This window comes from Acomys russatus, chromosome 19 (assembly GCF_903995435.1).
Source record: "Acomys russatus chromosome 19, mAcoRus1.1, whole genome shotgun sequence".
Classification (NCBI taxonomy): domain Eukaryota; kingdom Metazoa; phylum Chordata; class Mammalia; order Rodentia; family Muridae; genus Acomys; species Acomys russatus.
The window spans coordinates 10,574,860-10,590,944 of record NC_067155.1 but is presented as its reverse complement, the minus strand read 5'-3'; the positions used below and the strand labels follow the sequence as shown (position 1 = coordinate 10,590,944).

The 16,085-nt window shown below is 47.3% G+C and overlaps 1 protein-coding gene and 1 non-coding gene across 2 annotated transcripts; both read right to left on the bottom strand.

Moving 5' to 3' along the window:
- Nucleotides 1–2,036: 2,036 nt before the first annotated feature.
- Nucleotides 2,037–14,458, bottom strand: Slc27a5 (solute carrier family 27 member 5). Its single transcript, XM_051162434.1, has 10 exons — nt 13,611–14,458; nt 12,308–12,517; nt 9,743–9,901; nt 7,926–8,050; nt 5,235–5,429; nt 5,055–5,145; nt 3,266–3,464; nt 2,922–3,019; nt 2,438–2,568; nt 2,037–2,359 (listed from the first exon to the last, which is right to left on the bottom strand). Exons 1-10 carry the CDS (start codon nt 14,299–14,301, stop codon nt 2,183–2,185), a joined length of 2,076 nt encoding a protein of 691 aa, XP_051018391.1. The 5' UTR covers nt 14,302–14,458; the 3' UTR covers nt 2,037–2,182.
- LOC127204089 (U6 spliceosomal RNA) lies at nt 11,406–11,507 on the bottom strand. The gene has a single exon (XR_007832441.1). It is a non-coding gene; the product is annotated as a U6 spliceosomal RNA (small nuclear RNA).
- Nucleotides 14,459–16,085: the final 1,627 nt, after the last annotated feature.

The following is a 16,085-nucleotide window of genomic DNA, read 5'->3' as shown; positions in this document are numbered from 1 at the left end:
GGTTTGGTTTTCGTTTTTCGAGACAGGGTTTCTCTGTGTAGCCTTGGCCATCCTGGACTCACTTTGTAGACCAGGCTGGCCTCGAACTCACAGCGATCCGCCTACCTCTGCCTCCCGAGTGCTGGGATTAAAGGTATTTTTCAATATCCTTAGTGACATCTTTTTTGTTTTATTTTTCAAGACAGGGTTCTTCTGTGTAACAGCCCTGGCTGGCTGTCTGGGAACTCTGTGTTTACCAAAGAGGCCTCAGACTCACATCTGCCTGGCTCTGTCTCCTGTGTTCTGGGATTAAAGGCATGCACCAGAAGACTGTCTTAATTGTCATACAGTTTGTGTTTTTCATAGCTGGTCGTGGTGCATACCTGTAATCCCAACAGGTGGGAAGGTAAAGGCAGGAGGACCAGGAGTTCAAGGTCTTTCACAGCCACAAAGCAAGTTACAGCCTGTGTTACATGAAACCCTGTCTAATGAAACAAAACAACATACAAATAAACAAAATTGGTATCATCTGTTGGTGATTTTTCTAATCATAAATTGATAAGAAAATTGAGCCATCACACAATAAATTTAGAGCAAATGACAGAATGCAAAGTGTTTGACAACAGTGTACACATACATATATATGTAGTATATGTGGGTATGTAATGCCCAAGTTGTGAAACCCCCAAAGACCACCAGGAATCAGTTGGATGCAAATCACACAGGGTCTCATTTATTAGTTAAGCTCAGAGCCTGGACCATCAGCCGCTGGTGTGGAAGGAAGATGCTGGCCCCTACTGCTAGGGGAACAGGGTTTTTGTTGTTGTTTTTTTGTTTTGTTTTTTTTGTTTTTTGTTTTAAGGAAAAAACTGTAAGGGAGGGTTCCAAGCTGTTTCCAAGTCTTGCTGTTACATAATAGGTTAGAGGGGTACAGGAAAGTTGTCCTTTAACCTGATTGGTTGGGTCACCAAGGCTAAGCAAGGGGACCAGGGCCAGACCCAAGGGGGTATCTTTTGTTTGCTCTGGTCACTGACCTGTATCTCTGGTTGGCCTCAGGTGCAAGCTCTCAGGAACGGTTTCTAGCTGTACATTTGTGGCTCTCCCTGGAAACTCTGGGGGGGGGGTGTCAAGTTCTCAGGCCCTCAACACAAACTGGCATTGGTTGGGTCTCTACAGATACACGTGTGTCTAGGTGTTGTGTACAGGCCTGAAGTGGATGCTGGGAATCATCCTCATTCTTCCAGTTTATTCTTGGAGGCAGGGTCTCTCAATCAAACCAAGAGCTTGCTGATCTGGCTAGTCCTGGAGACTGTCTCTGTATTCTGAGGCTGGGATGATAGAGGAGCCACCACACACAGCCAAACTCTACTGCAAGCACTTTAAAGATGAGTCACCTCCCCAACCCAATGATTCATATACTCTCTTGGGAAAAGCCTCCAGGGGCTGGAGCACTGGCTCAACAGCTAAGAGCACTGACTGCTTTTCTTTCTTTCTTTCTTTCTTTTAAGATTTTCTGGTGGCGCAGGTTGGTAGGATTTGCTGAAGGAGGCAGAGGCAGGAGGATCTGGAGTTCGAGGCCAGCCTGGGATACACATTTAAAAAAAAAAAGATTTATTTATTATTTATACAGTATCCTGCCCACACATGTGCCTGCCCACCACAAGAAGGCACCAGATCTCATTACAGATGGTTGTAAGCTACCATGTGGTTGCTGGGAACTGAACTTGGGACCTTTGGAAGAGTAGACCTCTGAGCCATCTCTCCAGCCGCCCCCCCCTTTTTTTCAAGACAGGATTTCTCTGTGTAGCCTTGACTGTCCTGGACCAGGCTGGCCTTGAACTCAGTAATCCACCCGCCTCTGCCTCCCAAGTGCTGGGATTAAAGGCGCGCGCCATCACCGCCCGGCTTTTTTTGTTTTGTTTTTCGAGACAGGGTTTCTCTGTGTAGCCTTGGCTGTCCTGGACTCGCTTTGTAGACCAGGCTTCCTCTGCCTCTCCAAGTGCTAGGATGGATTAAAGACTGCATTCGTCTATTGATTCACGTCCACATACAGAGACTTCTGCAGACACATCCAAGTTTATTCTCTAAGTGCTGCATGGGCCATGGGTGTCTGGAGTCCTGACAACTTTGCGAAGCTGACATTGGGAACTCTGGCCAGTGTTGATTTCCACACTCCTGGATAGCCTCCCAGTTGGCTGGAAGATCAGAGCTTCCAGGTCCCTTCGCACACAGCCTGGTACATGTCTGGCATCAGACTCCGGAAGGTCTGGGCCTTGCTGTCCAGTATGTATAGGGGGTCAACAACGAGCCCCACATCAAACCCCTCGCGTACCAGTTGTGACTTTATCAGCTTGAAGGTGTTTGTGGTCTCCAGGGAGTCCTGCAAAGTAGTAAGTATGACCCCTGATTGTGACACCAGTTCCCATCTCCGTCCACACTCCTGCTATCTCTTGCTCACCTGGATACGAATGAAATGAGGAGTGGCGTAGGCAGGGAGCCAAGCGCAGACGTGCTGGTATAGCTTCTGCCCGTCAAAAGTCTTGCCAGGAGCCAGCTTCACAGCAGCCATGCCAATCTTACCCTCACACCCTGGAAAGCACACTGGTCACACTTGGCTGACCCAGTTCTGCTCACTGGCAGTGCAACTGGGTAAAACTCTTGCTTTTTTTGTTTCGTTTGTTTGTTTGTTTTTCGAGACAGGGTTTCTCTGTGTAGCCTTGGCTGTCCTGGACTCGCTTTGTAGACCAGGCTGGCCTCGAACTCACAGAGATCTGCCTGCCTCTGCCTCCCGAGTGCTGGGATTAAAGGCGGGCGCCACCACACTCAGCTCCTGGGCAGAACTCTTAACCTGTGTACCCCAACAGTGGCCCTAACTTATAATGAAAGCTCTCTACCCACAAAGGTGCAAGCAAGATGTTTAAATTCAGGCGAACTCTCCATACCTGGCACAGGCACACCATAAACATTGACTTCCTCTAGGAAATCCAGGCTCGACAACACTTCCTCCACCTCTCGAGTGGATACATTTTCGCCCTTCCACCTGCAGGGCGGGAATACATACCCCAAAATAGGAATGCTCCGCCCTCTGAAAGGGACTCTACCCTCCCCAGGAGAGACCCCCGCCCCAGGAAGGGGTGTCTCTTCCCTGGGGATAGAAGCCACATTCCAGGAAGAGAGGACATGCCCAGAAAGAGCATGCTCCGCCCCTTGGAAGAGAGGCCCCCACCTATCCTTAGGGAAGCAGGACACCCGAGAAGCCCCGCGCCACAACCCACCCATGCCTGACCGGAAGGTGTCACCAAGGCGGTCCCTGAAGTAGAAGAAGCCTTCCTGGTCCAAGGCCAGCACATCCCCAGTGTTGTAGTAGAGGTCTCTTTCGCGCCTTACGTTTGTAATCAGTTTCCGCTTGGTCGCCTCCTGGGAACCACGGTAACCCAAGAAGGGTTGGCTCTTTCGTACCTGGGTCAAAAGAAGTCCTGCCTCCCCTGCAGGTATAAATGGAAAATAAGCCCTAATTCAGAACCCCAACCACTTGACGCACGCCTTTAATCCCAGCACTCGGGAGGCAGAGGCAGGTGGATCAATGTGGGTTCTAGGCCAGCCTGGTCTACAAAGTGAGTCCAGGACAGCCAAGGCTACACAGAGAAACCCTGTGTCGAAAAACAAAACAAAACAACAACAACAAAACAGAATCCCAACCGCGGGGGCTGGAGAGATGGCTCAGAGGTTAAGAGCACTGACTGTTCATCCAGAGGTCCTGAGGTCAATTCCCCAGCAACCACATGGTGGCTCTCAACCATCTGTAGTGAGATCTGGTGCCCTCTTCTGGCCTGCGTGTGTATGTGCAGGAAGAACACTGTATACATAATAAATACATTCCAAAAAAAAAAGAAAAAAGAAAAAAAAAAAAAAAAAGAACCCCAACCAGCTCACCAGGCAGCCCATGCTAGAGGTTCCTCACTATAGACTCTTCTCCCAGCCAACAGAACTGAAATGTACTGATAAGGCTGGGAAGATAGATAGTTCAGCGGTTAAGAACACTAGCCGCTAGCCGGGCGTGGTGGCGCACACCTTTAATCCCAGCACTCGGGAGGCAGAGGCAGGCGGATCGATGTGAGTTCGAGGCCAGCCTGGTCTACAAAGCGAGTCCAGGATGGCCAAGGCTACACAGAGAAACCCTGTCTCGAAAAAAAAAAAAAAAAAAAAAAAAAAAAAAAAAAAAAACACTAGCCGCTGGTCCAGAGGATCTAAGGTTCAGTTCCCACCATCCACATGCTGCCTCAGAATCACCTGTAGCTAGTTCCAGGGGATTTGACACCTCTCCTGCCTTCCTCAGGCACCAAGCACACACCAGGTGCACACCCATAAATGCAAGCAAATGCTCATGCATAAAATAAAAATAAGACAAATATTTTAAAAATATGTTGATGAGGGCTGGAGAGATGGCTCCGGGGTTAAGAACAACACTGACTGCTGTTCCAGAGGTCCTGAGTTCAATTCCCAGCAACCACATGGTGGTTCATGACTATCTATAATGTGATCTGATGCCCTCTTCTGGCCTGCAGGGATACAAGCAGGCAAAACACTGTATACGTAATAAATAAATAAATCTTTAAAAAAAAATATGTTGATGAAAAAAAATATGTTGATGAAGGCCAGGTGCAATGGTGCATACCTTTAATCCCAGCACTCTGGAGGCAGAGGCAGGCAGATCTCTCTGTGAGTTTAAGGCTGGTCTACAAAGTAAGTCCAGACAGCCAAGGCTACACAGAGAAACCTGTCTCAAAAAAACCAAAAAACCAAAAAAAAAAAAAAAAAAAAAAAAAAAAAAAAAAAAAAAGGATCAAGACCAGCCTGGACTTTGTTATACCCAAAAATCTGAAGAAGAAGAAGAAGAAGAAGAAGAAGAAGAAGAAGAAGAAGAAGAAGAAGAAGAAGAAGAAGAAAAAAAAGAGAAGAAGAAGAAGAAGAAGAGAAGAAGAAGAAGAAGAAGAAGAAGAAGAAGAAGAAGAAGAAGAAGAAGAAGAAGGTGACTTCCCCTCACACATCCAAAGAAGGTCCCCTGTTCTCCTTACCTGACCCCACAGGGATGCAAAAGCCCCGCTCGTCCCTCACAGGCTCTGCCTTGTCTGGGTCAAACTGTACAAGTTCAAAGGGAGTCAGCATCTGGGATGAAGAGTGAGCAGCGTTGGCGAAGGTACTGGGGGCTGAGCCCCAGGACCGCCATCTTCACACAGGGTGTCTCGCCCACTCACTTGAACGAAGCAGCTGCTCTTGCCCACAGCCCCGCAGCGCCCCACATAATTCATTAAGCCTGTGTTGCCTTCTGTGGAGCCGTAGAATTCCCAGATCCGAATGGGACCAAAGCGTTGCTGGAAGGTTTGCCACACATCCGCCCGAAGTCCGTTACCCATCGCCAAGCGCACTTTGTGTATCTTGTCTTCTGCTTTCTGCAGGGACATCCCAGGAAGGGTCAGAAGGTGATGCCCTGGACGGACGGTATATCTGAACACTTTCTCAAGAAGGTATCTTAGGCCGGGTGTGGTGGCGCACGCCTTTAATCCCAGCACTTTGGAGGCAGAGGCAGGCGGACCGCTGAGAGTTCGAGGCCAGCCTGGTCTACAAAGTGAGTCCAGGGCAGCCAAGGCTACACAGAGAAACCCTGTCTCAAAAAAAAAAAAAAAAAAAAAAAAAAAAAGAAGGTATCTTAGGGTGATAATTGGGAATCATCTAGAAAGTGGTGGTGGAGGAACCTATACTTAGGCACTTAAGGACAGTTAGACATGGTGCTGGGCATGCCTGTAATCCCAGCGCTCAGGATGCTGAGGCAGGAGGATTATTAGTTGGAGATCAAAATAAATCACATAGCAAATTACAGGCCATCTTGAGCCCTCTAGGGAGATCCCCATCTTAGAAAAGGAAATTATTAGAGTCTTTACCTAAAGTGTCCCTGCGGACATTATAGAGAAAGTTGCTTGGGGTAGCCTTTATCTGCATGGTAACTGAGCTAGGAGTAACTGGAGTCACCAACCACCACTGATCTTTTGTGTGTGTGTGTGTGTGTGTGTGTGTGTGTGTGTGTGTGTGTGTGTGTGTGTGTGTTTTCAAGTTGAGTTTTCTCTATGTAGCCTTGACTGTCCTGGACTCACTTTGTTGATCAGGCTGGCCTCCCAGTCACAGAGATCCGCCTGCCTCTGCCTCCAAGAGCTGAGACTAAAGGTGTGCGCCATCCCGCCTGGCTTCCACCTCTGATCTTCCACCTCTGAAACTCTGAGACAGAGTTTCCTCTGTGTAGCAGTCCTGGCTATCCTGGACTCACTTTTGTTTGTTTGTTTATTTGTTTGTTTGTTTGTTTCAAGACAGGGTCTCTCTGTGTTAGTACTGTCCTGGACTTGCTTTGTAGACCAGGCTGGCCTCGAACTCACAGTGATCCACCTGCCTCTGCCTCCCGAGTGCTGGGATTAAAGGCGTGCGCCACCACTGCCTGGCATGGACTCACTTTTTGTAGACCAGACTGGCCTCGAACTCACAGCGATCTGCCTCCTGAGTACCCACCTCTAATATTAATGTCAAGTAGTTCCCAGGAATATTCAGCTAAGAGAGTTTTGGTTTTTTGGGGGTGGTTGGGTTTTTTGGTGGGGGCTGGAGGGAGCTTTAGACATGGTAATAAGAGCCCTGGCTGTCCTGGGTTTGCTTTGTAGATCAGGCTGGCCTTGAACCATAGAGATCAGACTGCCTCTGCCTCCTAAATGCCCAGCCCTAGGTAAGTTGTCATTTGGAGGCATTGTCTACAGAAGTTTCTGTTGGCCAGGCACGCGGTGGCACACACTAGTAATCCCAGCACTCTGGGAAGCAGAGGCAAGTAGATCACTGTGAGTTCGAGGCCAGCCTGATCTACAAAGTACAGGACAGCCAAGGCTACACAGAGAAGCCCTGTCTCAAAAACAAAAACAAGGAGCTGGAGAGATGGCTCAGCAGTTAAGAGCACTGACTGCTCTTCTAAAGGACCACGGTTCAATTCCCAGCACCCACATGGCAGCTCACAACTGTTCATAACTCCAAGATCTGACTCCCTGACACAGACATACACATAGGCAAAACACCAATGTATATAAAAAATAAACATTAAAAATACAAAAATAAAATAATAAATAAATTTTTGTTGTTGTTTCTTGGTTTTTTCGAGACAGGGTTTCTCTGTGTAGCCTTGGCTGTCCTGGACTCACTTTGTAGACCAGGCTGGCCTTGAACTCCCAGAGACCTACCTTCCTCTGCCTCCCAAGTGCTGGGAATAAAGGCATGTGCCACCACCACCCGGCAAAATAAATAAATACTTGATGCCTTGATTTCCCCACAATGAGGCACTATAGCCTAGACTTGTGAGCTAAGCAAACCTTTTCTTGGAACCTATTCCAAGGCTACACAGAGAAGCCTTGTCTCAAAAAGCCAAAAAAAAAAAAAAAAAAAAGACAGAAAGAAAGAAACAAAAACAAACTGTGGACCATGTTCCATGTTTGGAGCTTCTCCTGTGAGACTTTGTTTTAAAACAGAGCCTCAGTGTAGCCCAGGCTAACATTCAACTCTCTCTATGGCCAAGAGGTGACCTTGCTTGACCTCCATGCCTGATGCTTTCTTTCTTTTTTCTTATTTTGTTTTGTTTTTTTAAGACAAGGTTTCTCTGTGTAGCCTTGGCTGTCCTGGACTCGCTCTGTAGACCATGCTGGTCTTGAACTCACAGCGATCCGCCTGCCTCTGCCTCCCGAGTGCTAGAATTATAGGCGTGCGGCACCACGCCCAGCCGTGCCTGATGCTTTCTGTCTTTGTTGTCAGGTGTCAGACATGTAGTCTACTTCTGAGTCCTCCCTTCACTCCTTATCTAAATCTTTATCTGATAACTTTATCTGGAAAATCATCTGGGGTTCCACGAGTTTCTCTCGGAGCGTTACCTCAGGAACATTACACAGGTATCGCAGGACCTCGCCCACGTACTGGATCACTGTCACACCATGCTGCCGACAGTCAGCCCAGAAGCGGGAGGCAGAGAACTTGGAGGTCAGGACACAGGTGGCTCCTGGTAGAAAAAAAAGAAGATGGTCATGTTCCATGTCGCTGTGAGAAGCCACCTGATTACCTGGTTGCGGCATTTCAAATGCAACATAGTGCCACACTCTGTAACAATGACCCATACACCTAAAATTCACTAGTGAGGTGCCAAGAGTTTGGCTCAGTCGTAGAGCTTCTGCCTAGAACCTCCCCGTGTGCCCTGACCTGCGGGGTTTGACTAAAACTGGGGAGGAGGTTCACCTGTTGGAATGCAAGACACAAAGGAGAGCAAGTCTGATTGAATCAAGCTCTCAAACTTTACTAGTCAGGCAGCGGTATTTATAAGTCAGAAGGCAGGGAGGCATATTGCTACAGCAAACCAGATGCACGCTTTTCTCAAAACACAGGGAATTCCAGGCAGGGTCATAATGTCCTGCCGCACAGGGTATCTGGCTCCATCTTTGTCTAGTCTAACTGCTAAACTATAACAGGGTCGCTCCATCTCTGTCTGTCTTTAGTCTAACTGCTGACCCACAACAGGGTCAGCTAGTTTCTGGTGAAAGGCAAGCTCTGGGAAAAACAGAGACTTGAAGGTTGCAGACTCTGACAAGATGGCTGAACATTGGCCATGTGGCCTATTGTCCCCAACACCAGTGAAAGGATGGTGGGGTGGCTTAATGGGAGAGCACTTGCCCCAAATTCACTAGAGAGGGACCTATATGTACATGGTCCTGGTTTCTATCCCCAACCCCGAAATATAAATAAACTATAGTAGCCTCTAGAAGACATTTTTTTTTTTTTTTTTTTTTTTTTGAGATAAGGTTTTGTTTTGTTTGGTTGTTTGGTTGGTTTTTGGTTTTTGAAGACAGGGTTTCCCTGTGTAGCCTTGGTTGTCTTGGACTCTCTTTGTAGACCAGGCTGGCCTCGAACTCATAGAGATCTGCCTGCCTCTGCCTCCTGAGTGCTGGGATTAAAGGCACATACCATCACGCCCAGCTAGAGTCAGGGTTTCTTTGTGTAGCCTTGGCTACATTGAACTCCATTTGTAAACCAGGCTGGCTTCGAACTCAGCAACTCAGCAATCCGCCTGTCTCTGCCTCCCTGAGTGCTGGGATTAAAGGTGTAAACCACCACGCCCAGGTGCCTGGCCTTTTTTTTTTTTTAAGAATTTATTTTATTTTATGTATATAAGTTCTCTATCTGCAGTTACACCTTCATGCCAGAAGAGGACACTAAGGGTATAGATGCTTGTGAACCACTATGTGGTTTCTAGGAATTGAATTCAGGACCTCTGGAAAAGCAGACAGTGATCTTAAACTCTGAGCCATCTCTATAGCCTCTGCATCAGAAGTTTAAGCTACATAAGTTTAAAGCCAGCTTGGGTTATGTGGCTTAAAAATTGGGGTGAGGAAAGCAAACTCACAGTACAGAGTATAGAATCTTGTCCGTTCTTTTTTCTTTTCTTTTTTTAATATTTATTAATTATGTATACAGTGTTCTGCCTGCACAGCAGAAGAGGGCACCAGATCACATTATAGATGGCTGTTGAGCCACCCCATGTGGTTGCTGGGACTTGAACTCAGAGCCTCTGGAAGAGCAGCCAGTGCTCTTAACCTCAGAGCCATCTCTCCAGCCCCAGAATCTTGTCCTTTTGACTGTCCCCCCATCAACACCCACTGTGGGTGGTCCTGCGGGTTAGAGGAATCCCTGGAGGACTTACCAAGTTCTAAGCAGCCAAGGACTCCGAGGACAAGCCCCATCGAGTGGTACAGAGGTAGGACGTTGTAGACCACATCTGCAGTTGTGGCCCCACAGAAGGACAGCACGTTGCTCATCTGGACAACCCGTTCATGTGTTAGGATGGCTGGCTTTGGAAGTCCTGCAAGGGGAAAGAGCAATGAGGGTTAGGTATTAAGAAAGACCACCAACGGCAGGGTGGGTTTCCACAGTCAGGCCTGCCCAGGTTTGAACCTCTCAAAGGGGACAAAAGGAGACCAAAGATGGAGATTTTCTGGTAAGGTAAATGCAAGCCTATAATCCCAGCAAGAAGAATGAGGCCTGGAGAGATGGCTCAGAGGTTAAGAGCACCGTCTGCTCTTCTGAAGGTCCTGAGTTCAATTCCCAGCAACCACATGGTGGCTCACAACCATCTGTAGTGAGATCTGGTGCCTTCTTGTGGTGAGCAGGCACATGTGTGGACAAATATTGTATAAATAATAAATAAATCTTAAAAAAAAAAAAAAAAAAAGAAGAAGAAGAATGAAAACTTGGCCGGGCAGTGGTGGTGCACACCTTTAATCCCAGCACTTGGGAGGCAGAGGCAGGTGGATCTCTGTGAGTTCAAGGCCAGCCTGGACTACAGAGGGAGTTCCAGGACAGCCAGAGCTGTTACACAGAGAAATCCTGTCTCGAAAAACCAAAAAATAAAAAATAAATACGCCCCCCCCCCAAAAAAAAGCATGAAAACTGTAGTTGAGTGTCTTTTTGTTTTGGGGTTTTGTTTGTTTGTTTGTTTTTGTTTTTTGCATGTTTGTTTTTGTTTTTTGCATGTTTTGTTTTGTTTTTTGAGAAAAGATCTTTCTGTGTAGCTCAAGCTACCCTGGACTCACTGTGTAATTCAGACTGGTCTTCAATCCTTCCTTCCTTCCTTCCTTCCATTGGTCTGTCTGTCCTTCCTTTCTGTAACAGGGCCCCAGGCTGTAGTGGGCTCTGCGACCTTAGCACAGCTGACTTTATGATGAAAGTACCATTCAGGCTATAAAACTCAGCACATAGCCAGCATCTCTTGCCAAAACTAAGGCAAAGGCCTACTCCATCACAGTCCATATAGGTCTGGGAAAGTCTCCAAATATACTAACCTTGCTCTTTAGCTTCTGTAGTTCTGTGTCTGGCTAATTGTTCTTGTTACCTGAGGTGTGTAAACCCAGACCATGGTTTTTGTGCTTAAAACCCACCCTGAGAAAAGCTCAGTGCTGCACTAGGATCCCAAACACCCAGTTGTAGTTGCCAGTGGTTAACAAACACTTTCTATTGGCTTAAACCCAAATTAGAACAGTCTTCTCTGGTGAATATCCCACAATACTCCCTGCCTCCCCCACCCCCCCCCCCCCCCCCCCCCCGCCTCTTTCTTTCTGTCAAAAAGAACCTTTTTTTTTTTTTGGTTTTGTTTTGTTTTGTTTTTGACACACAGTTTCTCTGTGTAGCCCTGGCTGTTCTCAAACTTGCCATATTGGGGTTGTGGATTTAGCTCACAGTTTGGTCCTCAGCTCTGGAGAAAAAAACCAAAAAATCGTGCTCTGTAGACCAGGCTGACATCAAACTCAGAGAGCCAACTGCCACTGCCTCTACCAAACCCAGCTTGGACCTTTATTCATTTTTAAAAACATGAAATGGAATGCTTCATAAATTTGCCTGTCATTGTAGCGCTTGGGATATGCTAATTTGTGTATTTTTCCAATGTTAATATGTGCTCCACTGAAAGGAGCAAACCTTGAACTCTATATATTCCTGCCTCTTAACCATCTGAGTGCTGGGATTTTTTTCCCCTGAGACAGGGTTTCTCTGTGTAACAGCCCTCACTGTCCTGGAACTCTCTTTGTAGACCAGGCTGGCCTTGAACTCACTGAGATCTACCTGCCTCTGCCTCCCAAATGCTGGGATTAAAGGCTTGTGCCACCACTGCCCTCTAATTGCTGGGATTTACATGTGAATACCACCACATTCCACTCTCTGGTTGGTTTTCAAAACCTGGACTAATAAATCAAAATAAAACTGAGCCAGCATGGTGGTGCATGCTTGTAATTGCAACATTTGGGGAAGCAGAGGCAGGCAGATCTTTGTGAGTTCAAGACCAGCCTGGTCTACAAAGTGAGTCCAGGACAGCCAAGGCTACACAGAGAAACCCTGCCATGAAAAACAAAAACTGAAAGAAAAAAAAAAAAAAAAAAAAACCAACCAACCAATCAAACATACAAAACAAAACAGAGCTGGGCATGATGGTGCACTCGTGTAATCCCAGCACTCAGGCAGGCAGAGGCAGGTGGATATCTGTGAGTTTGAGGCCAGCCTTGTCTACAAAGTCCAGGACAGCCAAGGCTACACAGAGAAACCCTGCCTCAAAAAAAAACAAAACCAAAACAAACAAACAACCGTATAAAAAAAAACCAGCCAGAACCATACTAGGGGTCAGAGTCAAAGTCAGAGATGCAGATCAAAGGCCAGAGTTGGGTGTCAGAGAACAAACAGGGTGTGGGGAAGGTGGGGTCAGAATCACAGGCATCCTCACCAGTGGTTCCTGAAGTATAGATGAATATTGCAGGACTTTTCCACCGAATCTTGGCTCGAAGGTTAACAGGCACTGGGTCAGAAGGCGCAGCATCCAGGGCAGGCCCCAGAGCCTCCACGCCGGGGGTGGGTGAAGTGTGGCCAAGGTAGAAGCAGCGGATGTTCTCTGCTAACAGCTTTGGAAGGATTTCTTCCAGGCTCTTCTGGAGGTCTACAGGAACCACCAGAGGAGAAAAGAGGCAAACCTTACTTCCCTTCAAGTCAAGAGGGAAGATAGGAGGAGACCCAGAGACAGAAAAGCAGACAGTAAAGAACAGCTTCCTCTTTCTTGGATAAAGAACCTTATAATGCGAAGCCGGGCAGTGGTGGCGCACGCCTTTGATCCCAGCACTCGGGAGGCAGAGGCAGGCAGATCACTGTGAGTTCGAGGCCAGCCTGGTTTACAAGTGAGGCCAGAACAGCCAAGGCCACACAGAGAAACCCTGTCTTGAAAAAACAAAAAACAAACAAAGAACCTTATGATGCCAAGCCAGGCAGTGGTGGTGCATGCCTTTGATCTCAGCACTCTGAAGGCAAAGGCAGGCGGATTTCTGTGAGTTCAAGATCAGCCTGGACTACAGAGCAAGTTCCAGAACAGCCAGGGCTGCACAGAGAAAATGTGCCTCAAAAAACAAACAAACAAATAAATAAATTAAATTAAAAGGAACTTTATAATTAGTAAAATATAAATTTAGGCAAATAAAGCTGGTCATAGTGGCCCATGCCTTTAATCCCAGTACTTGGGAGGCAGAGGCAGCTGGATCTCTCTGCAGCCACAGCCACCCTGATCTATATATTGAGTTCCAGGACAGCCAGAGCTTCAAGACCCTGTCTTGAAAATACAAAAACAAAACAAAACAAAACCAAAAAACCCAACAACAAACAGAAACTTCAATTTAACAAATTAGCAATATAGAATTAAAAGATTTAGGGTCTGGAGAGATGGCTCAGTGGTTAAGAGCACTGGCTGCTCTGCTGGAGGACCTGGGTTCAATTCCCAGCACCCACATGGCCGCTTACAGTTGTCTGTAACTCCAGTTCCAGGGGATCGGGCACCCTCACACAGACATACACACAGATAAAACACCAATGCATATAAAATAAACCAATTATTAAAAAAAAAAAAGAAATTACTTGCCAAGTAACCTACATTTTGACCCTAATTGCATTAGACTAGAGTAAATACAACAAAAGGCCCTCTGCCCACCTTCCAGAAACTTCTGACCTCCCTTGCTTCTGTCTCTTTCTTCCCCTGGAGTACTCGCCTGAGTCCACAACCAGCATTTTGGCACCAGCGCTTAGCACAGAGTTTAGCAAGGGCATCCCCTTGATGTGTGGGTTGATCCAGGCCACAGAACAGCCCAGCTTGGCCAACCCCAGAAACACACTAAGAGCCGAAATGGTCTTGGAGGGGAGCACTAAGAGGGCAGCAATCTCTTCGTCCTGCCGGCTTGTGGCCTCCTTCAGCTTTGCTTTCAGGGCCCACGCCACCTGACAGGCCCTGGCATCCAGCTGTTTGTTTGTGATTGAGCAGGCCCCAGATCCTGTACACACTATTGCCACCTTGTCAGGTCGTGCCTGTGCTTGCCGCTCAACAGCAGCCACAAAGGTCTCTGGAAGCTCTCTGTTCAGGCGTCTCCTGATGTGCAGGCCATAGGATAGCATCTTGAAGGCGAAGGCCATGTCTTTGTGCAGCCATCGCAGTCCTGGTGGTGGCTGTGGAGGCAGCAAGGCTAACGTGAGCGCTGCGGCTACCAGGCTCATCCAGTGGGGCATCCAGGAGCTGATCCAGGGTCTGGCCAGCAATGCCAAGCCAAACAACATGAAGCACGTGGAGTCTCCCAGGAACCAACGCAGGGCCAGAGCCATAGCTGCTGGCCATAGGGGGTGCCCCAGGACAACCAGCCCCAGCAGGAAGAGGAGGAAGAGGAAGGTCATTTTCTGCCAAACACCCATGCCGCTGGCTCTTTCAGAAGCGGCTGAGGGTGGGTAGGTCTCAACCCTGTCCAGAGCTCTGAAACCCTGACGTCCTGCCTTTCAGGAAATCTGCCTCCACGACTCCCCAAATATAACCAGGTGAGTCAGCAACAGCTCTTGATCCCTGGACTCTGTCCTGTCCTTTCGTTATGTAGTTCTTACCGGGTGCGAGTCCAGCCCCAAACCTGATCACCAGCCTTGCCCCACCTCCTGTAACCACCACCACCCACCAGCCAACAATGGCGATTGTGTCCACCCCATGACTGTCAGGCATGGGAAACTAGGGAGACAAGAAATAAGATCTACCTAACTCCACCCACATGAAAAAGCAACGTAAGGAACTCAGCCTGCACTTTTATTTGCATGACTTGAGGTTCTCTGATGAAACCCTGCCCCCTCAACCCTGAAGGGAAACAGGCTACCTGCAGATAGACAATAACAGCTCAGAAATACTCAGAACGCCTTTATCATCTGGATTTAAACACACTTCGGCTCTCCACAATAAGCCTGCTGCACTAAGATTCTGCCTCATTTCTGCTGTCCCTGTGGATTGAGTCTTGGTGTAAGAAGGAACCAAAAGGAGCTATTTTGAGTAAAACTTCCATTTTGAGGCCAGGCGGTGGTGGTGCATCCCTTTAATCCCAGCACTCAGGAGGCAGAGGCATGCAGAGCACTGTGAGTTTGAGGCCAGCCTGGTCAATAAAGTGAGTCCAGGACAGCTAAAGATACACAGAGAAACCCTGTCTTTAAAAAAGCAAACCAAGCGGGGAAGTGGTGGCTCATGCCTTTAATCCCAGCACTTGGGAGGCAGAGGCAGGCAGATTGCTGTGAGTTCAAGGCCAGCCTAGTCTACAAAGTGAGTCCAGGACAGCCGAGGCTACACAGAGAAACCTTGTCTCAAAAAACAAAACAAAACAAGAAAAAAAAGCAAAACAAACAATAACAACAAAAAAAACCTTCCATTTTTAATAGAGTCAAACAAAGTTTAAGTTCCCAAGAGTTCCTTGGGTAACATGGCAAAAAGAGACATGTATGTCATGTAAGTAACATAATCCTGGTTGATAAATTGAGACAGGAATGCCAGACATTCACCTGGCCACAGTTGAATAAGCCAACCAGTGAGAACAGGATGAGTTTATGTCCCTAAGACTGTCCCCTGAATCCTGATTGGTAGGAAAATGTAAGTGTAACTTACCACAAATGTTTGTGGTTTTGAAACTTAAAAGTTTTGTTAACATTTTGCCCTGGAGAGATGGCTCAGCAGCTAAGAGCACTGACTGCTCTTCCAGAGGTCCTGAGTTCAAGTCGCAGCATCGACATGGTGGCTCACAACCATCTATAATGAGATTTGGTGCCCTCTTCTGGCCTGCAGGAGTACAAGCAGGCAGAACACTATATACCTAATAAGTAAATAAATCTTTAAGAAAAAAAAAATTACAGCCTGGTCTACAAAGCGAGTCCAGGACAGCCAGGGCCACACAGAGAAACCCTGTCTCGAAAAACCAAAAAAACCAAAAAACAAAACAACAACAACAACAACAATAATAATATTGATAATAAAATTTTTATTAGCATTCTGACGCAAGGTCACAGTTCAGGTCTTGCCTGTGTAGCAGCTTGAATGCAATACCTCTTCAGCTTTCTGTTTTGACTTGGCATTTGAGCTGTGTTGGATCTAAATGCACACCATTTGGTGCACGGCCCAGAATCCAATCGCTCTACCCAGGACCCTGTTTGTAATTTTCCGCAGACAAGGACTTCAC